Source organism: Elephas maximus, chromosome 22, assembly GCF_024166365.1.
Source record: "Elephas maximus indicus isolate mEleMax1 chromosome 22, mEleMax1 primary haplotype, whole genome shotgun sequence".
Taxonomy (NCBI): Eukaryota; Metazoa; Chordata; class Mammalia; order Proboscidea; family Elephantidae; genus Elephas; species Elephas maximus.
In genome coordinates this window covers 31,872,024-31,894,002 of record NC_064840.1, presented here as the reverse complement: position 1 = coordinate 31,894,002, position 21,979 = coordinate 31,872,024, and the positions used below count along the sequence as shown (strand labels likewise).

At 51.6% G+C, this 21,979-nt stretch overlaps 1 protein-coding gene across 6 annotated transcripts in view; it reads left to right on the top strand.

The window, feature by feature from the left end:
• Positions 1-267: 267 nt before the first annotated feature.
• SGSM1 (small G protein signaling modulator 1) overlaps positions 268-21,979 on the top strand; it is a 99,445-nt gene continuing 77,733 nt past the window's right edge. For 2 of the 6 annotated variants that reach the window (XM_049865753.1, XM_049865757.1), the window contains exons 1-2: positions 350-489; positions 573-616. In XM_049865753.1, the coding sequence (XP_049721710.1) occupies positions 471-489; positions 573-616 (63 nt within the window). In that variant the 5' untranslated portion in view covers positions 350-470. Of the gene's footprint in view, positions 490-572; positions 617-1,038; positions 8,639-21,979 lie in introns of those variants that run through there. The other 4 variants (XM_049865747.1, XM_049865756.1, XM_049865748.1 and 1 more) reach the window with 4 other exon arrangements.

Genomic DNA, 21,979 nt, shown 5'->3' with positions numbered 1-21,979 from the left:
TTTTAAAGAAGAGAAAACTAAGGCTTGGAGATGGTAAGTAGTAGCCCCATTATGCCCAGGTCTGGCACATAGCAGAGGTTCAATAGATGATGCTTTCCTTCCCTGCTCCATGTAAGGGTGGTGGGACATGGTTGGTTGGGCATGCAGGATGGGCGGGGCGGGGGGGGGGGTTCCAGGCCATGATGGCGCTGGACTTGTGAGAGCAAGGGTGTTTGTATCCCTGTCCAGGAGGATCCTCCCTCAGGCAGTCTCTGCTTCCCGGTGGCACAGCGGCTTTCCGGAGGGGTGGAGTCTGGCTACCGGCCTCGCCCGACGTCCGGCGCCACGGCTGTCACTGGGCGCTGGCCACGCCCCTCCGAGGCTGCAGCAACAGCAGCGCTGAGCAAGGAGAAGCCCCCGCCGCCGCCGCCGCCGTCGCCGCCGCCGCCTCTCCCCTCCCCCCGCCCGGACTCGGAACGCAGCTCGGAACCATGGCTTCGGGCCCGGCCGGTAAGGGGTGCGGGCCGGGGGCGGGAGGGCAGCCCGCCCTCCCCTCCCTTGGCTAACCGGCCGCTCTTCCGTCTGCTCCACAGAGGCGGACACCCGGCAGAGGCTGCTGCGCACCGTCAAGAAGGAGGTAGGTGCCACCGGGGGCGGCGGTCGGGACACCCAGGGGAGCAGCCACCCGGGGGAAGGCTCTCCGCAGGACCGGTAGCCACTAGCAGCGGGGGCGGCCACCTCCGATATGGGGCTCAGTTCTGTGGGTATTTACCTCCCGTGGGCCGTACACGGGTGAGTTTGGGTTGGGGGCCTAGGCTTGGGGAGCCTCTGGGTGCTTCTATGCTCTGTGCCTGGGCGATGCAGCTTGAAGTCAGCCCAGGTGGGGGCGCCCCTGGATGTGTCTAGGTAGGACCCTCACCTTGTGGAAGGGGCAGGTGGGTGGTCCTCAGTGGGGGGCCTTCTAGATGACAAGGCCCTGGAGGACTAGCAGGGGGTGTGTGGGGGGGCGGGCCGTGGGAGGGCTGGATGGGGCTGTGTTAGGAGGACCAGAGTTCAAGAAAGGAGAGGTTTGCTTTGGGGAAACAAAACCGTCTCTCCCCTCACACCCAAATTCTCTGCCCTTCGTCTTTGGAGCTACCCCTGGAGCAGGGGACACCCTCCCTGAGAGTCCCTGAGCAGCAGGCTGCTCCGTTGTGGGCCTGTGCCTGGGCTCCCCTGGCGGGAAGGCCCCTCGCTCCTCCAGGCAGGAGGCTGAGAACCAGTTAGCGCTCCGATGCCCACCCCCCACTCTCCCTGGGGCCATTCCCATGCCCAGTCTAGTTTAGGTTAGTAGCCAGTGACCCCAAAGACCTGGCAGATGGGGGAGAATTTATAGTGGTAGGGGGCTGGGAAAGTGTTTAGGAGCCTGGAGAGTGTGTGTGCGTGTGTGCGTGTGTGTGTGTGCATGTGTGTGTGTGCCCACGCCTGTGTGGGTGAGGACAGCAGCTGTGAGTTCATGTACGTGAGAGTGTCTGTGTATCTGCCTGGAGATATCTATGTGTCTCTCTATGGATTGTGTGTACGTGTATCTGTATGTGTGTGTTTATCTGTGCTTTTGTGACTACAGATCTGTGTGTGTGTATCTGTGTGATGTATGAGCCTGCGTGTGTATGCATATGTCAGTGAATGTGTGTGTATATGTGTGTGTATCAGTGTGTGTGTGTGTATATCAGAGTGTGTGTATTGTGTGATACACAAGCCTGTGAAGGAGTGAGGCTGTGATCAGCTGTGTGTCTACGTGTGTATCCACATGTGTGTGTGTTGCGCTCCCCCTGTTGCCCCACGCCCCTCAGCCTGGACTCCATCACTGCCACACCTGCATCATCTCTGTGCCTGTGAGCCCTCAGATCGAGGCTGTGAGTGCCTGGGGACCTAGGGTACTGGCCTGGTCCCTGTGCCTGGTTCTCCACATATGTGTGTGTGTGTCTGTGTACATGTGTTGAGGGTGTCGGCATCTGGTGGCAGTGCTGAGCGCCTAGGAAGCCCCTGCCCTGCCTGGTGGCAGGCAGCCCCTCTCAGTTCCTCAGTACCAGCAGGGGTAGCCATGAGGCTGGGACCTCTTGCTGAGCTTCTGTCCTCAGGGAACATGGGTGTGTGTATGTGTCTCTGTGTGTGGCATGTCCCATTTTCTTGACAGATCAGCTCAAGGGCATTCTCACATTTCTGAAAAGGAAACATCAAGATGCATAGGATCCTTTAGAAAGACCAAGAAGTCCTCAGCCCAGGCCTGATGGGGACCTAAAGAAAACTCTGTCTAGACCTTCTTTCTGACAAAATGCACAGACCCACAACATTTTTGTGACCTTTTAGGCAGGAGGAAGTATGGACCCCCTAAAGCCTTTAGGTGAAGAACCTGCTGCCTTTATTCATCTCCCAACTAGACCGAGATGAAGTATATGCTCCCCAGGTATATTTTTCACCCCGGCGGGGGGGGGGGGTCTCTGTTTTTAAGGAAATGATTGATTGATTCAACTGGGGACGGGCTAAAGGGAAAAGGGGGTCTCAGCAAGGCCTTTGAGGAGGGCAGTGCTTCCCTCCACTTGGCAGAGCCATGGTGTAGGGTCCTGGTTCCAACTCTGGCACCAGCTCCCTTTATGCCCAGTTCAAGTTCCTTCCTCTCTCCAGGACTCAGTTTGCCCATGTGCAGATGGAATTGATGGTCCAGATGCCCTTCCATGTCCCATCCACATCAGTCTGGTCTGGGTTACTGGGCAGGCTGTGGGGAATGCATTGGCCCTATGGCCACAGGGCTGGCCCTGCATCCTCTCCCTCAGGGGTGGCCAGGCCTGGGGCTTGGACTGTGAGCTTTCTGCCTAGCTTGAGGCTGAGGCCAGTTCCTGATCTGAGGAAATTTTTGGCTCCTGCTTGGTGCTGAGGGGCAGAGGCAGAGCCTTGCAAGTTTGGGCAAGGGGCCTCCAGTGCTGGTTTAAGCCAGGCTGTACAATCAGAAGGCAGGTTCACAGTTGCAAGGTGGTGGCTGATTCTAAATTCTGCATTTGCCAGGGCAAATCATTTTAATAATCAGAGCTTTCATTTACTGGGTGGTGGCTATGCACTACATCCTGTACACACAAGGATCTTTACAAGGTAGGGGGGTGGGTTGTCCCCACTTACAGATAAGAAAACTGAGGCACAGAGAGAGAAAATGACTTGCCTCAAAGCACACAGCCAATAAGGGGCAGAGCCAGACTTAACCCCAGGTCTGTCTGAGTCATAACCAAACTTTTTTTTTTTTTTAATTTTTATTGTGCTTTAAGTGAAAGTTTACAAATCAAGTTGGACTGTCATACAAAAATTTATAAACACCGTGCTATATACTCCTAATTGCTCTCCCCTAATGAGACAGCACACTCCTTCACTCCACTCTCTCTTTTCGTGTACATTCAGCCAGCTTCTTACCCCCTCTACCCTCTCATCTCCCCTTCAGACAGGAGATGCCAACATAGTCTCATGTGTCTACTTGATCCAAGAAACTCATTCTTCACCAGCATCATTGTCTATCCCATAATCCAGTCCAATCCCTGTCTGAAGAGTTGGCTTTGGGAATGGTTCCTGTCTTGGGCTAACAGAAGGTCTGGGGACCATGACCTCTGGGGTCATTGTAGTCTCAGCCAGACCATTAAGTCTGGTCTTTTTTTAAGAATTTGGGGTGTGCATCCCACTGGTCTCCTGCTTCCTCAGGGGTTCTTTGTTGTGTTCCCAATCAGGACAGTCATCGGTTATAGCCAGGCACCATCTAGTTCTTCTGGTCTCAGGCTGATGTAGTCTCTGGTTTATGTGGCCCTTTCTGCCTCTTGAGGTCATAATTACCTTGTGTCTTTGGTTTTCTTCATTCTCCTTTGCACCAGGTGGGTTGAGACCAATTGATACATCTTAAATGGCCACTTCCTAGTGTTTAAGACCCCAGACACCAGTCTCCAAAGTGGGATGCAGAATATTTTCTTAATAGATTTTATTATACCAATTGACTTAGATGTGGCCTGAAACCGTGATAACCAAACTCTTAACCCCCAAACCACAGACATATCCAGTGGGGCATCCATGTCTATGCAGTTCTGGTTGGTTCTCGCCACAACCTCAGGATGTGTGGGTGGAGTAATTTCCATTGTAAAAATGAGAAAATGGCAGCCCAGAGAAGGTAAGTGGTGTTTCAAGGGCACAGAGCCAGGGAGGGGGAACAGATTCAGGTCTTCCATCTCCACTCCCCTAAGTTCAGGGCAACTCAAGTTCTCACCCCCCAAACAGGCCTCTCCTCTCTTTCCCTTCCTTTGCCAACCTGTGTGGGGGGCATTTCTCCTTGATGTCAGAGACCTCTCTCCAGTGGAGAAATCTAGGATTCAGTCAGGTCTTCCTTCTTACACCCTCTGGATTCAAAGGATCTGCACATCCCTGCCTGTGACCGCCATTCCCAGAGGTGCCCTGCACCTTCTTTCTGGAAGGGGTGGTTTAACCATCAGCTTCCCTAGAGAATCCAGGCAGCTCTGCAAGCTTCAGCCCGAGCCACTGCAGCCACCATGGGGACAGCAGAGGCTGTGGAACTGGGGGCTCTGTCCAGGGCTGACCTGGGAGCGAGTATGACCCAGCAATGTTGCAGCAAGGTGAAGGAGGGGCCTCGAGTTCAGCCAGAAGTGGGTTCAAATCCCGATGCATTTATTTACCAAGGGCAGTTTATGTGCCAGACAGTGGGCTGGGCTCTGTGGATAGAGCATAAGAGAAGACAGGCCCAGTCCCTGCCCTCCTGGCACTGGCAGCCCAGTGAGGGACACAGACCCTGACAGATACTCCAAGCAGTAAATGTACAATTACAGACAGTGCAAAGAGGTCTGCAGGGGGGCCCTTGGTGCCATGAGAACAGGGCAGAGGGAGAACTGTCCATGTGCAGGGGCCCAGGAAGTGATGTTGAAAGAGAGAGCTGAAGGATATCTGAAGGCCATTTAGGTGAAGGTTTGGGAGCAGGGGAGAGGGAGGGAAATCTATTCCTGGCTTGGATACTGCATCAGCAAAGGCTACGTGGCTGGAGGAAAAGGTTCCTGGGTGGTGCAAGTCGTTTGCAGCTGGCTGGTAACCTGAAGTTCAGCAGTTCCAACCCACCCAGCAGCTCCCTGGAAGAAAAGCCTGGAAACCTGCTTCTGTAAAGAGTGTTGTTCTTGTTGGGTGCTGCCGACTCGATTTGGACTTATAGTGACCCAGTGTGACAGAGTAGAACTGCCCCGTAGGGTTATCTTGGCTATAATCTTTATAGGAGCAGATTGCCAGTTCTTTCTCCCACAGAGTCACTGGGTGGATTCAAACTGCCACACCTTTCAGTTAGCATCTGAACACTTAACTGTTTGTGCCAGCAGGGCTCCTTTCTGTTTAAGATTACAGGCAAGAAAACCTGATGGAGTAGTTCTACTCTATTACACATGGGTCTCCATGAGTTAAAATCAACTTGATAGCAACAGATTTCGTTTTGCTTTGTTTCGTTTTTTTTTCTTTTTTTTTTTTTTTATGTGGCTGGAGGGAGCTGGCTTGGTGAATCTGAGAAACTGAAGGATATGGATGTGGCTGGAGCACAGAAAGAAAGGAGAAGGATGCCAGATGCAGAGAAGCCTGAGCATGTGGTCATATCCTAAAATCAAGGGCAAAGGAGTGAGGACATAGCAGGGGAATATGGACAGAAGTGGAAGGAGCTGAAATTGCAGAATCTTGGACAAGTATCTTTACCTTTACGTGTGTCTGGATTTACTTTATTCATAATAGGGATGAAAATGACTCATCTGGCAGGATAGTACATGTGGAAACACCCACTTGGTCAGCCTGAGCTTCTCCAGGGCAGGCATCTGATTTTTTGTGCCTTCCCAGTGCCACCGAGGAAAAGCTGGGTTCAGGGTGGCCTCCAGATGATTTCTTCCAGTTAAATCTTGCAGCTCCACTCGGACTTCTTCCTTGCTCACTTTGCCCTCCCTCTTTCTTCTCCTCCTCCTCCCCTCTACCCCCTAATTTTGTTTTGATTCTAAGAGCTGAGCAGGGACTGGCTTCCTGTTGCCATGACGACTGTCACTAAAGGATACAGCCACATGATGCCAGTTGGTAGCAGAAGCAAAGTGATTAACTGCCTTTTTTTCATGCCTCAGGGCTGGGCCTGGGAGGTCATACAGCCAGTCCATGGAGCAGCCTGGATTCACACCCCTGTGTGTCAGAGTCTGAAGAGAGGGCTTGTGACCGCGTACAGAGGGAAGTGACAGGGAGCTGTGAGCTTTGCTGAGAGCCCAGAAACATGGCTTGGGGTCAGGTGTGTGGGGACGAGGGGATGAGGCAGGAATATCCATTTGTCTCAGCTTGTGCAGGGTTGTGAATTTCAGGCTGCAGGGTTTGGACTTGTGCTAGCAGGTAGGGGGAACTATAGAAGATTGAAGGAACCCTGGTGGTGCAGTGGTTAAACTCTCGGCTGTTAACCAAAAGTTCAGCTATTGGAAATCAGAAGCTGCTCTGCAGGAGAAAGATGTGGCAGTCTGCTTCACTGTAGGTTTACAGCCTTGGAAATCCTATGGAGCAGCTGTTCTCTGTCATGTATGGTTTCTAGGAGTTGGAATCGACTCGAAGGCCGTGGGTTTGGCTATAGATTTATGAGCAGGGGAGTGCCTTGGTGTGAGCTGTATCTCAGTTTCGAGTGGCAGCCGGGGCCAGGACAGACTCTTTTCTGCCAGTTCTTAGAAAGAAACTGTTTTCCTCCTTCTCTCCTTTCTGCCCTCTCTCCTCTCTGTCTCTCCTCCCTCCTTTCCTCCTTCCCTCCTCTCCTACATATATTTATTGAGCATCTACTGTGATCCAGGCACCGTTCTAGGAGCCGCAGACTGGGAAGTGAGCACAGCAACCTCGTAAACGACGTGCTCCCATGGAGCATACAGCCTATTTGGGGGACAGATGTATAAATAGTAAATATACATTAAAGGCTCCCTGGTGGCACAGTGGTTAAGCGCTCCACTGCTAACCAAAAGGTCGGCAGTTCAAACCCACCAGCGGCTTTACAGGCACTCCTGTTAAGATTACAACCTGGGAAACTATGGGGCAGTTCTACCATTTCACACGGGGTCACTATGAGTCAGAACTGACGCAATGGTACCCAACAACAACAAATATATACTAGAGGTAGGAGGGGATACTCTGCCAGAGGAGGTGGCCTAGGGAGGCTCCCTGATGAGGGATATGTGCTCAGAGACCTGAAGGAAGGGAGAGAGAGGGTGCGATGGAGACACCTGGGAGAAGGGTGTTCCTGGCAGAGGGAACAGCATATGCAGAGAATCTGAGTCAGGAACAAGGAATAGCAAGGAGGCCAGTGAGCCTAAAGTGGAGTGAACTGGGGAGAGGAAGAGAAGATGGGGTCAGGGAAGGAAAAGGAGGGGGATCATGTGGGACCTCGTGGCCGTAGAAGACCCCTGTATGTTACTAGCCAGAGTAAGATGGTAGCTATGGGAGGATAGTGAGCTGGGGTGGAAGTGAACTCACTTCTGTTGTAATAGGACTGCCCAGGCTGCAGAGTGGGCAATAAATTGTAGGGGAACAAGGAGGTGGAGCAAGGATACCAGGTCATCAAGCAAAGAGGAAACTTGTCTTATTCTTTGCTGAGGTTTCAATTCTCTGGTGGAAATAACAGCCCCCCTGTGCTGAGTAGGGGTTCCAAATACGCCTTCAGATTGGATGAGTGCGAGAATGCCGGGGGAGGTATTCCTGGGCTCTCCGTGCCTACAGGAGTGACTGCAGTGTTTGTGCGTGCCGAGTTTGCAGGCTTGAGACAGCAGAGACTCTCATGAATAATGCAGCCCTAGCCTCCTGATATGGTTTGATGCTTTTTTCGGGTCTCTGGCAACTTGGCTTCTGGGAGGTTTTCATTGTTGTGGGCATTGGCAACAGGCCTGGGCACCCTGGACTGATGTGACCAAGGTGGCAGGAGGGGCCCTGGCTCTCTTGCTCAGTTGGGCCTCCCCTGCAGCACCCTGGTGGGATGCTCCTGGAGCTGGTGGCAGCATTTCCTGCTGGTTGCCAGATCAGAAAGTGCATTCCTGTCACCCCCATGGACCCACAGCTGCTAGCTGCAGACCCCAGGACTAGAAGTAAGGAGACGCATCCCTACTCATACCAAACATGTGCAGCCCCTGGTAAGTCCCTCCTTCTGGCCCCATTTCACTGCTTCCCAAGTGCTTTCCAAGTGGTTGGGCAGCTCCAGATTTGAAGAACCTCAACGATCTAATTTGGCCAGTGTCACTTTCTGAGAGCCTAATCTTCCATATTTGTCTACACTGAACCTGCCAAGTCTGTAGTTAAGATTTATTGAAACTCAGTAGCTGATAAGACTTTTTGGGAGCCTTCACTCCAGTTAAGGAAAACAAGGGCTGAACTAAGCCATTCTAATGGGATAAAGACTTTTTAAAAAACAGCATTTGCTGAGTGTTTTATATGGATGACCTCATTTAATTATCTCCACGCCCCATGAAGAGGATAAATCACCCTTCTTTATAGGTGAGGAAATCGAGGCACAGAGAAGTAAAGTGACTTGACCAAGGTCACACAGCTGATAAGAGGTGGAGCCAGGAATCGAACCCAGTCCTCAGACACAACATTTGACTGATTCCTCTCTAAGGTAGGGAAGAGGTTCTGGTTCACCCTGTGTGTATTTTAAGCAACCAGCTGGGACTGTCATTTCTTAGTTTCATGCAGTGTTCAGGCTCCCACATTTGGGCTCCCTTCCAGACAAGGAGGTCATGCAGGCTCTAGAGTCTGTATGTGTGTGTCTTCCTCTTCCCTGAGGCTGGGCTCTGTGGAAACGGGGCGTGTTGCCAGGGGAGCCCAGCCCTGAGCAGTGGGCAGAGCACCGGGAGAAAGCCACTGGTTTCCAGGGTGTGGGCTGTAGATGTGAAACACGCAGGCCGCTTTCTCTGGGAATGAAGGATGGCAGTGGATTGTCTCCACTGGCGGCTGTACGTTGGGTGTCAGCTGAGGGACCTTTATACCCAGATACCCCAGGTGGATGCTGCAGAATCAGGGACTGGGGAACCTCCTCTAGGGGCGCCTGAGACACCAGTACAGGGCAGAGGCAGGAGGCCCATTTGCAGGAATTTCATTCTCAAGCCTCTTCTCAGGCCTTCAGACTGTTAGGGAACAATGCCTGGCACCTATTTATAGTGAGCCAGTAAACGATTAACTGGAGCCAGGCTGTCAGTGAGCTGGCAGCAGCCGAGTTAGAGGCATTTGCTTCTCCTGCCGCCTGCCCAGCTGCTTTTAGGGTAAGCTAAAGAGAGGAAGCAGAGCGAGGATTTTACCGACACTGAAGATTCACAGGCTATTGCTTTATTATTTTATACCCCCTCCCTTGCCTGCTTGCTCCCGTCACAGGGGACTTAAGGACACTCTCTTGTGTGTTTGCTTTTGATGTCTATGCTGGGGTGCTGTGCTAGCCAGGATGGAGGTGTGTGGGCCTGAGGGGTGCGGCATGTCTGTCCTGGGACTGTGCATGAGTGAAAGATTCCAGAAAAGGGAGATCTTACCCATGTACAGGTATTTGCTGATCTCCTGAGTGCCCTGTACTGGGCGCTGGGGACACAGCAGTGAGCATGGCAGGGGGTCCCTGCCCTCCTGGAGCCGACTGTCTAGAGGGGAGCGATAGACAGTGAACAAGCGACAAAGAGAACATATGATGAATTCAGAGATCAATAAGTAAACAGCAACGGGAGAGAGAAAGAATATGGGGTAGGCCAGAGTGTAGGGCAGTTGACTTGGGCAGTTGGTGTGGGCTTCTCTGAGGAGGTGACATTTGAGCTGATACCTGAGTGATAAGAAGAGCAGGTGTGCAAAGGTCTGGGGAATGGCAGAGGAAATGGCGTGAGCAAAGGCACTGAGGCAGGAAAGAGCAGGCAGCATTTGAGAAAAGCAGGGGGAGAAGGATTGAGGAGGCCAGGCCAGGAGAAAGGTAAGCACAGTGGATGGAGTTAGGTGTGCTGGGCCTTGCAGTCCAGGCAAAGGAGTTTGGATGTTATTGTAAGAGCTATGGGAGCCAGTAGAAGGGTGTGTATGTGTGTTAGTCATCTAGTGCTGCTATAATAGAAATACCACAAGTGGATGGTTTTAACAAAGAGAATTTTATTCTCTCACAGTCTAGTACGCCAGAAGTCTGAATATAGGGTGCTGGCTCCAGGGGAAGGCTTTTTCTCTCTCTGTTGGCTCTGGAGGAAGATCCTTGTCATTGGTCTTCCTTTGGTCTGGGAGCTTCTCAGGCGCAGGGACCCCGGGTCCAAAGGATGCGCTCTGCTCCTGGTGCTGCTTTCTTGGTGGTATGAAGTCCTCAACTCTACTTGCTTCCTTTTCCTTTTATCTCTTGAGAGATAAAAGGGGGTACAGGCCACATCCCCTTACGTTGGATCAGGGAGGTGACCTGAGTAAGGGTGGTGTTACAATCCCACCCTAATCCTCTTAACATAAAATTACAATCACAAAATGGAAGACAACCACAGAATACTGAGCATCATGGCCTAACCAAGTTGAAACACACATTTCGGGGGGGGGGACATAATTCAGTCTATCACTGTGTCTCTCTCTCTCTCTCTCTCTCTCTCTGTGTGTGTGTGTGTGTGTGTGTGTGTGTGTGTGTTGGTCAGTCATGTTAGCACTGACCCCAGGGGCTGTTTCCAGCTGTGGACCACCTGGGCAGAAAGCTGGGGCCAAGAGTTATGGGTGGGAGGAGAAAGGCTCCCTTGGCTGGAGCTTCCCAGTAGACCAGCTTGTTTCAGCCCAACAGTCTGAGCAGGGATTGGCAAACCATGGCCGATGGGTCACATCTGGCCTGCTACCTGTGTTTGTTAATAAGGTTGTATTGGAACCAAGCCACACTCATCATTTACATGTTATCTATGGCAGCACCAGAGAGAGACAGATAAACACAGAGACATAGAGAGAAGGAGACACAGGCGTACAAAGACCACAGGGATACACACACAGAAAAACTACCACAGAGAAAGCAAGATGGAGAGAGCAAGAGAGGCAGCGAGCAGAGGTGGAGGAAGAAAGAGAGCCTGATGTTGTGAGGGAACCTGGGGGTCTCTAGAGAATTTTTTATGAGGGCTAGAAGCGTGTTTTCCTACTGGTGGCCTCTGAGAAGGTCACTGGACCCTCCTCAAATGTGGGCCCCCAGCAGGTCCCCTGAACCCTTCTCTGGTGCTGGAGGACCTTGAGTGTTCACACAGCAAGTGTTTTGAGTGTCCTCCTAGGTGAGCTCACCAACAAGGTGGCCTGGAAGGTTGAGTGGCCTGAGGGAGCCCATCTCCCATGACCCAGAGAGTCCCAGGAGGAAGTAGTAGGTAAGGCTTCTGAGCTGACACCACCAGTCACCTTTACAAAGGCCCCAAAGTCCATTGCAGGTAACCTGGGCTGAGGGGGAGGGGCAGAGCATTTAGAATGAGATTCTGAGCAGGTTTGCTGAATCAAGGTCAGAATTCCTGCTAAGGTGCTCCGTTACTGGCAGAGTCATGAAAGGACATTTCTTTCTGTTACCATGGTCGTTCTTTGGAAACCGCCATGTGTAGGGCCAGGGAGCCAGGAGGCACTGGGGAAGTGGGCCATGGAAGCAGGTGGCGGGGGCGGAGGTGCAGGCAGCAGGAAATGCTGGAACCTGCTCTGGGAACAGGGAATCAGCTGTGACTGGGGCGCTCAGCTGCAGGGGGTTGAGGGAGCAGATGTGTGGGCCACCTGGCTGGCTGGCTGCTGGGTCCCCACTACAGACCTGGGGTATGGGAGCAGGAGGCCTGGGTTCGCATCCCCGTCTCCTCTCAGGTCCCCTATCTTGTTGGGAAAAAGGGGAATCACAACAGTGACACCTCTATTGCATGGTGGTTGTGATTCTTTGGGCTCAGAATGCAAAGTGCCCGGCATGTGGGAAGCACCATAGGTGTCCATTGGATGATTGAACAAACCGAGTGTGTGCCAGGCTCCCTGCAGGGCAGACAGTCCTAGGTTTGACTCCTCGCCCTGCCATTTGCAGGCCTTGTATTCTTGGGTAAGTCATGTAACCTCCTTGGGACTCAGTTTCCTGCTGTATAAAATGGGGAGGGTAATTGTACCCACCCCACTGAATTATTGTGAGGATTAGATGAGCTAAGGCCTCTAAGCCCGGTTCCAGGCACACAGTGAACACTTTATAAATACATGCTGGGTGTTGTGAGTTAAACCTATGAAGCATTGACTAGGTGGCAGCAGCCATTGTGTTAATGCTTTCAATGCCTAATCTTTATGCCTGTGAGGCAGATACTAGTAAACACCCATTTTATTGATGGGAAATCTAGACTTAGAGAAGGGACAGGATTTGTCCAAGATCCTGTATGGAAGAGCTGGGATTCCAGGGCTGGCAATTGGCTTCCAGAGCCCAGCGCTCAGAGCTATGCAGTGGGCTTTACTGGGAGAGACAGGGGCCACATCAACTTGGGGAGGGGGCTTCAGGAGTGGGGGAGGTACATGAATGGGCCCTAGAGGGTTGGGGCATATTTGCAGAGCTGGAGACAGAGGTGGGGATGCGTGGGGATGTCAGGTGGAGGGGCTGCCCCAGCCAAAGCCAGGTGGTGGGAATCACATGGTCACACAGAAGAAATGGCACACGTGACTGGGAAGTCAGCAGGATTGGGCTAGAAAGAAGGGTAGGCCACACCATGGAAACATCCACAGCTTGCAAGTGGCCTCATCCACCCCTCTCCCCTACTTACCTGCCTCCAGGTTTGTTTGTGGCTGTAGTTTGGAGCTTCCCAAAATATTGCCGTTTTCCCCCAGCAGTCCTGTTCCAGCCCCTCTGGATTCTCACCTTCTGCCAGCCCGCCTCGCCCATAACAAATTCAAAAATAAAGAGCCGCCAGCTATTTCCATCTAGGCTTTTCCCTGCCACATTGCCCTTACATCTGTTCTTTCATTCCTTTGAGCTCCAAGGCAGCTCTGTAGGGCAGTTGCAGGGACAGTTTTTTTCACTTCAGCTTAAGACTTAGAGAAACTGAGGCCCAGAGAGTTAATTTCAACTTATATTTCAGATCTTGAGCATCACCTCCTCCAGGAAGCCCTTCCTGACTTCCCCCTTCCCTGTCATATCAGGCTTGTTTGTACTTCCTTCTCATAAAACCGTGCTCTTTTGCTCAGAGAACTGGTCTCACTTTGTAACTCCTTACCCATTTGTGTGATTTCATTCATGTCTTCCCCTCTCGCTGGATCATGACCTTCATGAGCACAGGGACTGTGTCTTTGTTTTACCCCCTCTTTTCCTCACTTTCCCCACAAGCCAAGAGTTATTTTTAAAGCCACCCCACAGGCCCTTAGGGCATCCTAATTTAATCATCCTCACCAGACAAATTTCCTATGGAGTTAAGAGGGTGCCTGGGGGCCCCTGTTACTCAGGAGCTGGCTGCTGGCTCAGCATTCATCACCCCATCTGCTCTTCCCCTCTCCCAGCCAGATGCCTGCCACCTGAGCCCCAGGTGGAGGAGGCTGCTCTAAGCCTGGACAGGGCCACAGGCCTTGGAGGAACAGGGGCAGCTCTAGTTATTTTTACTTAGGCTTCTGTGTGCTGCAAGGAGCCCTGGTGGTGCAGTGGTTAAGTACTCAGCTGCTAACTGAAAGGTCCGTGACTCGAATCCACCCTGCAAGAGAAAAGACCTGGAGATCTGCTCCTGTGAAGATCACAGCCTAGGAAACCCAATGGGGCAGTTCTGCTCTGTCACATGAGGTTGCTATGAGTTGGAACCCACTGGCTGCACAACAACAATGACATGGGCCACAGGCTCTGTGCCAGAAAGTACTCTAAACTAGGGGTTCACCAACTATAACTCGTGGGCCAAATCCAGCCTGTGAGTGTGTGGCCCTTGAGCAAAGAATGATTTTAACGTTTTTAAAGGGTTGTCGAAATAAAACAAAGGTAACTTTTCCCTGACAGAGGCTGAATGTGGCCTGCAAATAGGGTTATCAGATATAGCAAATAAAATACAGGACACCCAGTTAAATTTGAATTTCAGAGTACAAGTATGATGCATGCAGTATTTGAGATGTACTTAACACTAAAAAAATTATTCCTTGTTTATCTGAAATTCAAGGTGCAACAGTTGAGCGCTCTGCTGCTAACAAAAACGTTGGTGGTTCGAACCCACCCGCAGCTCCACTGGAGAAAGACCTGACAATCTGCTACTGTAAAGATTACAGCCCAGAGAACCCTATGGAGTAGTTCTCTGTTGCATGGCGTCGCTGAGTCTGAATCAACTCGATTGCACCTAACAACAACAACATCGGAAATTCAGATTTAAGTGGGAGTCTTGTATTTTATCTGGCAGCCCTACCCCAAAGCCTGACATACTTGCTATTTGAACCTTTACAGAAAAATTTTGCCCATCCTGGCCTTAAACACTTATCAGGTGAGATCAGGTATGAAAGGGGCTCAGGATGCTGCCTGGAACACAGCTCACTGAGCATTAGCTACTAGTATTAGTTTCATGAATATTGTTATAGTGATCCTCAGACATACACTGAGCACCTTCTCTGTGCCCAGGCCCTGTCCTAGGAGCTCATGGGGTACTTAGGAGAGACAGACACGAAGCAAATAGACCCACAGATGTATAACAGAAGGTCAACAAAGGTGGTGAATCCTAAGGAAAAGTACAGAGCAGGTTAAGGTGGTATAGAGTGACACATATGAGGTTCTGCGTTAGACAGGGTGGTCAGGGAGTCCCTCTGAGGAGATGATGTTTGAGCTGAGCCCTGAGTGAAGCAAGAAGGGTGGATGGCTGTCTGGGGCTAGCATGCATCCAGCACTCAAGGTGCACTCGGACCCATTCTGAGCGTCGGCTTGTGAATTACTCATTGAATCCTCACACAGCAGCCCTGTGAGGTGGTACCGGTATCATCCCCATTTCACAGATGAGGAAACCAAGGTCTGAGCTGTCAGCAGAGCTGGAGTTTGAACCTGGGCCTGGTGGCTCCCGAGCTCATGTTCTTATGTTACTAGGGTGCCTCCCTTTATATAGCACCGACTGTGTATGGGTCCTGGAAACCCTGGTGGTGTAGTGGTTAAGCATTCAGCTACTAACCAAAAGGCTGGCAGTTCGAATCCACCAGGTGCTCCTTGGAAACCCTATGGAGCAGTTCTACTCTGTCCTGTAGGGTTACTGTGAGTTGCAATCGACTGAACGCGATGGGTTTTTCAGGTTTTTTTTTTTGGTATGTGGGTCCTGCTTGGGGCACTCTGCCTATATTTTCCATAATCCTCATGACACCTCTGAGCGTTGCAGGTTCTTATTCTCATCTGAGGCCTAGAGGGGTGACCACCGCAAGCTTGAGTTAGGAGGTAGGAGGAAGAGCGAGTTGATTTGGAACCTGGGAAGAGTCAAGATCCCTGGATGGCGCAAATGGTTTACACTCAACTACTAACTGAAAGGCTGGCAGTTCCAACCTACCCAGGGGCACCACAGAAGAAAGTCCTGGTGATCTGCTTCCATACAGATTACAGCTAAGAAACCCTCTGGAGCACAGTTCTACCGTGTGACACATGGGGTCACCATGAATTGGAATTGACTTGATGGCAATGGGTTTGGGTTTTTGGGGGGAGGGGTTTCAAGGTGGGCGGTATAGGGGTACCTGGGCAAGCTCAAGTGACAGGTGTGAGGAGGGGAGGAGGAAGTATAGGCCACAGCCCTGAGGAGCCCACCTCGCAGCTTTGCAGATAGCTTTGCAGATTGTCCCAGATTTCCCTGCCTGTGTGCCTTGAACCAGCACCTGCCTGCCCTGACTCCATCCTGAGATTAATCCTCCTTTTATGTTGTTTAAATATTTGCACCTGGAGGGAGGCATGGCACTAGGGCACAGCTGGTTTCTGAATGGTTGCAGGGTGGGGCTGGAGGTGGGGTGGGGGCAGGTGCTCAGAAGCCTGAGGTGGAGGGGGGCTGGTCCACAGTCCCAGAGGCCAGCCAGACCCCCAGCCACTGGTCAGAAGCTCAGGCTCGGTCAGCTCCTTAGCAATCGGCCACTCACCTAATTGACATTCATGAGCTCCTACTGTGTGAACTGGTCTGCCAGTGTCATTACAAGAGCCCCTACTATGTGCCAGGCACTGTCTCCATGATCTCATTCAAGGGTCACGTCACCTCTATGAGGTAGGAGTGCTATTATCATCAACACCATTTTACAGATGGCAACACTTGTCCAAGGTCATGCGGTTAGTGAGCGGCCAAGGTTATGACCTCAGGTTAATGACTCCAAATTCCGGGCTTTTAGCCTCTCTTGACTGCCTCTTGACATCTTGTCTAGTGAATAATCTGGACCAAAGGAATGAACTCCTCTGCACTGGAGTTAATACAAGCAGGTTTTGGACGCCCACTTAGAATGCATGCCGGAAAGGTAATAAAAGCTTCCTGACCACTTTGACCCTCGAAGTACATCCTCCTCTGAAATGCCCCCAGAGGGTACGGTTGTCAGAGTCACGTCCAGGCGATCCATGTCTCCTGACTCTCAGCTCAGTGTTCCTTTTGGTCCCCAAGTGGTAAGAGACTGAAGAATCCCTTCTCATGGGCTTCTCAGCACCTTGGGTTTTCAGACAGCCTGACGTAGTACTTCTGTCTTAGTTGTCTAGTTATCTAGAGTTGCTATAAAAGAAATACCACAAGTGGATGCCTTTAACAAACAGAAACTTCAGGAGGCTAGAAGTCCGAATTCAGGGTGCCAGCTCTAGGGGAAGGCTTTCTATCTCTCTTTTGGCTCTGGGGGAAGGTCTTGGCATCAATCTTCCCCTGGGTCTAGGAGTTTCTCAGCACAGGGACTCTGGGTCCAAAGGATGCGCTCTGCTCCCAGCTCTTCTTTCCTGTTGGTAGAAAGTCCCACCTATTTCACTTCTCAGGATGCTGTGACTAAGTAGCTAACGCCATGAGTCCGTATGAATCAGACTATTCTGATTGCTATTTGACCCCACTGTCCGTTACGTTAACCACATCTACCTTGTTTTGGTTGATTGAGTGCCGCCACCTGGCACCTACCACCACAGGGGTGCAATCAGCCCCATTCAGTTAGGGCAGTTCCCACTGTCAAATCTGCCTTACGTAAAATAGCAGTCATAGCAGTGTTCAAGGATGCTGGAGCTTCCTTCACAAATTTATATATCCCCATAGTGGTAAAAGCTATGTCCCTCCTGGGTGGTGCAAATGGTTAAACACTTGACTGTTAACTGAAAGGTTGGTGGTTCCAACACACCCAGAAGTGGAAGAAACACTGGCCCATCTGCTGGAGGCAGAGCTCTGGGTCAGGCCATCAGATAGACATGCAGACACAGGTCAAAGTCCTGCTGTACCCCTTCCTTTGTGACCTAGAGAAAATTGCTTAGAATTAATTCACTGATTTGGCTGAGTCTGGCACATAAGAAGTACCCAGTCAAAGATGTGATGATGATGATGAAGGTGATGATGTTGGAGGAGGTGACAGTTTGCAGGGTTGGATTTCCAAGTACAGAAGACGAAGTGGCAGGTCTTTGGGGCCAGAGGAGTTAACTAAGGCTCCAAGGGCACCTGCTGGTTGGTGGCAGAGACAGAACTTCCCAAGGCTCGGCCCCTACCCTATGCAGTGAGAAAGCTGGAGGATTTGCCATGTGTCCTGGGACACTCGTGGTTTCCGTTTCTGGATGGAGCAGATGCTCGCTGCAGGGGAGGATACAGGCAGGCAGGCAGGAGGCAAGCTCCTCACGTCAGAGCCACTCTGGAGGGCGGCAGGCAGATGGCCGCCTCCGAGAAACAGGAGGATGTTGGTGAGAGGGCTGAAGCCTACTTAAGAGAAGGGCTAGCCACTGTGAGGAGCTGGACCTGTGCTGTGTGTGGGTGGTCAGTGCATTAGAACTGACCGCAGGAGCTGTACCTAGCCGTGGACCACTTGGGCAGCCAGCTGGGCCAAGACCCAGGATGGGGGAAAGAGCAGCTCCTTTGTCTGGAGCTGCAAAGTACACCTGGCTGGTTGAGCTAAACATTCTTGAGCAGGGGTCTGCCAACTACAGCCTGAGGGCCAATACAGCCCCACACCTGTGTTTGTAAATAAAGCTTTATTGGAACACAACCGTGCCCATTCATCTGTGTATTGTCAAAGGAAACTTTCACACTAGAATGGCAGAGCTGAATGGTTTCAACAGAGACCATGCAGCATGCAAAACCAGAAATATTTACTCCTTGGCACTTTACAGAAAAAAGTTTGCTGACCCCTACCCTTGTGCTTTGGAATCTGAAGTCCTGAATGTCTGGTCTGCCCTTTCCACGTTGTGCTGTTTTGGCGAACTGTCCTTTCCCATCGGAGCGTCAGCTCCCTCCTCTCTAAATGGAGAGAATAATCCTGAAGTTGTTGTGAAGAGCCAATAAGACAAGACAGGCAAACTGCCATACCCTCAGGACGTACAGCTGTTAGTTGTTGTTTTCTGTGTTCGGCCTGCTTCTAATCCCCTCCTCATCTTTGCAGCAAAGCGCCTTCTTTCCACACCCCCTGCAGGCTGCCTTGGGTGGTGGTATTTCCCCTTTCAGGAGCCTTGTGGGCTATAGGGAGGACTAGGGCTTTTTTTTTTTTTTTTTTTTGTGATGGAAACCCTGGTGGCGTAGTGGTTAAGTGCTACAGCTGCTAACCAAGAGGTTGGCAGTTCGAATCCGCCAGGCGCTCCTTAGAAACTCTATGGTACAGTTTTCCTCTGTCTTATAGGGTCGCTATGAGTCGGAATCGACTCGACGGCAGTGGGTTTTTTGGGGGCTTTTTACCCCTAGTGAGGTGGGAGCCACGAGAGGGTTCTGAACAGAGGAGGAACATGATCTGACTTACCTTTTAACAAGGTCCTTCTGGCTGTGTTAAGCTGACCCTCTGAGGGGGCATGCAGGGAGACCAGTGGGGCAGCTATGGCTTTGATCCAGGAGAGAGGTGACCAGGGAGGCGGTGGTGGAGGGGGTGAGAAATGGCCCAGTTCGGGGTATGTTTTGAAGGCAAAGCCAGCAGACCTTACGGACTCTTCAGAAGCTGTGGCTGTTATGATCCCGAGGAAGTAAATGGATTTCCCTGAGGTCCTACTGCTATTAGTGTCCAAGCCAGGACTTGAACCTATGCCTGACTGGCCCTGAAGACTTAGCTTTTCTTTCACCACTGAGCTTCTCTGAAAATGTGCAGACCCAGCTTCCTGGACTACTGCCCCCATGCCTCCCTGACAGTCCACCACTGCTGGTCAGCCTGAATCACACCCCTACCTAAAGCACATCGGGGTCTGGGTGCTTGACAGCCTTCTGGCAGGTTCTCAGAGGCTGGGTACTAGGCCGTCAATCCCTGTGCCCTGCCTCAGAGAAGCAAAGCGAGAGAGAGAGACTGGTACTGGGGAGGAGAGAGGAGTGGAGAAGGGGTTCTCTGAGACCATGTGGGCTGAATGGCATGTTGAGGAAGAAGCTCAGTGCCTGGGGTTGGACAGACCTGGGTCGAGGCCCTGACTCTGTTCCTTTCCAGCTGTGTGACTCCAGACGGGTTACACCACCTTTCTGTTTCCTCCCTTGACAAACAGGGATAGTAATGCCGCTGTTCTGTTACCCATGATGGCGGTGACAAGGCATTTCTTCAGCTGAAATACTCCACCAAAGGCTGAAGTCAATCATGACCCTTTGGCCATTCATTCCTTGAACACAATTTGGGCACCTATTGTGTGCTGGAGCCTGGGATAGGTGCCTAGCCCCATAGCTGAAGGCCAGGGAGACAGACACAGGCTGCTGCCCTCATGGGGCTCACACTACCCTTGGCAGGGAAGGCAGATGTGGCCAAATCCTGACAGGTCTATGGGCATTACAGAAGAGGCTGCCATGGGAACTGGGCAGGGGAATTTATTCTCCAAACAGGTGATGTTTCAGCCAAGACCAGATTGACAGAAGGAGGCCAGGTGAGATTTTAGGCAGAGGAGGTGATCTGCATGCAGCCAACATTTATTATGGGCCCACTGTGTGGCAGGCTCTGTGCCCAGTGTGTGACTTTCATTACCTTTTTTTGTCCTCCCATGGCCCTATATTGTTGTTAGGTGCCATCAAGTCGATTTCAACTCATAGTGACCCCATGTGACAGAGTGGAACTGCCCCACAGGATTTTCTAGATCACCAGGTCTTTCTTTCACGGAGCCTCTGGGTGGGTTCAAACCGCCAACCTTTTGGTAACAGCTGAGCAGTTAACCGTTGTGCCACCAGTGCTTCTTACAGCCTTATGAGACGGGTGCTGTTCCTATCATTCCGTTAAGCAATGAGAAAGTAAAGGTTCAGAGAGGTGACGTGATTTTCCCAAGGAAACACAGCTAGTAGGTAGAGGGGCGAGGATATAGCAGCTGAGCCCAGGATCGAAAAGACTGCTATAAGTTCGAATCCCAGCTCTGCTGCTCCCTAGCTGTGTGGTTTTGGCTGGACCACACTACCCCCCTAAGCCTCAGTTTCCGCGTCTGTAAAATGGGGCCAACTCCAGGAGTCTCACCAGATAGCTTTAAGGCTTAGAAGTACTGTCTCCCAGCAAAGCCCAATGTGGAGCTAACTCAGGCTGAGCAGGGCTCTGAGGTCAGGAACTGTTCACAGGGCTGTTACTGACATGGCTGTTGGTGGCAGGGCTGGCTTGCCAGCTCTGGGGCAGGCACTGCTGTGTGTTTTCCTCAGAGAATGTCACCAGAGATGCTCTGAGTTCTGTCTTTCCTTCCTGGATGGAAAGGGACGGGAGGAAGGGAGACAGGCAGGGGAGCCTGCTCTCAACAGGGTGCATTGGTGCATCAGCTGGGTCTGGGAGGCCACAGGGCAGTGGGGAAGAGAGTAGGGGGCCAGTGGGGAGTGACCCCAGGAACTAGCTCCCCATACCCCCACATTAGATCCCTGGTGATGTGGAGCTGGAACAGGACTTCAGGGTTGTCTCCTACAACCTCCTCACTCTCAGGTTGGGGAAACAGAGGCCCAGAGAGGAAAGGAGATTTGCTGAAGTCCCAGGGTAGAGGGGGCCCAGAGTCCAGGGAAGCAGAGGAGAGTTCAGGCCACCACAGGGTCAGCACTAGGAGCAGAGACAGCTGTCCTCCAAGGCTGTTGTCTCTGCCTGGCATGTTGGAGGTGCTCAGGAAATATTTTGTGAGTGAATGAGGGAGTGTGGTAGAAAGAACACCCAGGCTGGGGAGTCAGGCCCGGGCTGAAATTCTGTTTCCATTCTGGACCAGCTGTACCTCCCCGTTCGAGTTGCTTCTCCTCACTGAGCCTCAGTTTTCCCAAATACGGTTGCAAACCCACCTGGTACGTGTCCAAGCAGGGATTTGAACCCGGGTCTACCAGATTCTAGGGCTAGTTTTCCACACCACACTCTCCTGCTTCTTTTATGTACCTGTGACATCCACTCAAGGAGTCCCTGGTTAAGCACTGGGCTACTGACTGAAAGGTTTGCAGTTTGAATCCACCCAGAAGCACCTCAGAAGAAGAGCCTGGTGATCTTCCAGAAGACCACAGCCATTGGAAACCATGGAGTGCGTAGTACTGACACACACAGGGTTGTCATGACTCAGAGACAACTCAGCAGCAACTGGTTTGGTTTTGTGGTTTCATCCATTTACTCATCAATTCATTGAGAAAATATTTATTGAGCGAGCCCCTGTGTCATACCAGGCACTGTTCTAGGCTCTGTGGCTAAAGCTGTGAACAAGACAGATGACATCCCTGCCCTCACAGAGCTTGTGTTCTGGTTGTGAGAGGGTTGTTAGCTGCTGTTGAGATGCCTCCAACTCATGACAACCCCGTGTACAACAGAGTGAAATGCCCAATTCTGCATACAATCTCTGCGATCATTAGTATGCTCAAGACCACTGTTGCAGCCACTGTATTGTGAGTGTCTTCCAACCTAGGGGACTCATCCTCCAGCACTATATCAGACTACATTCTATTGTGATTCATAGGGTTTTCACTGGCCAAGTTTCAGAAGT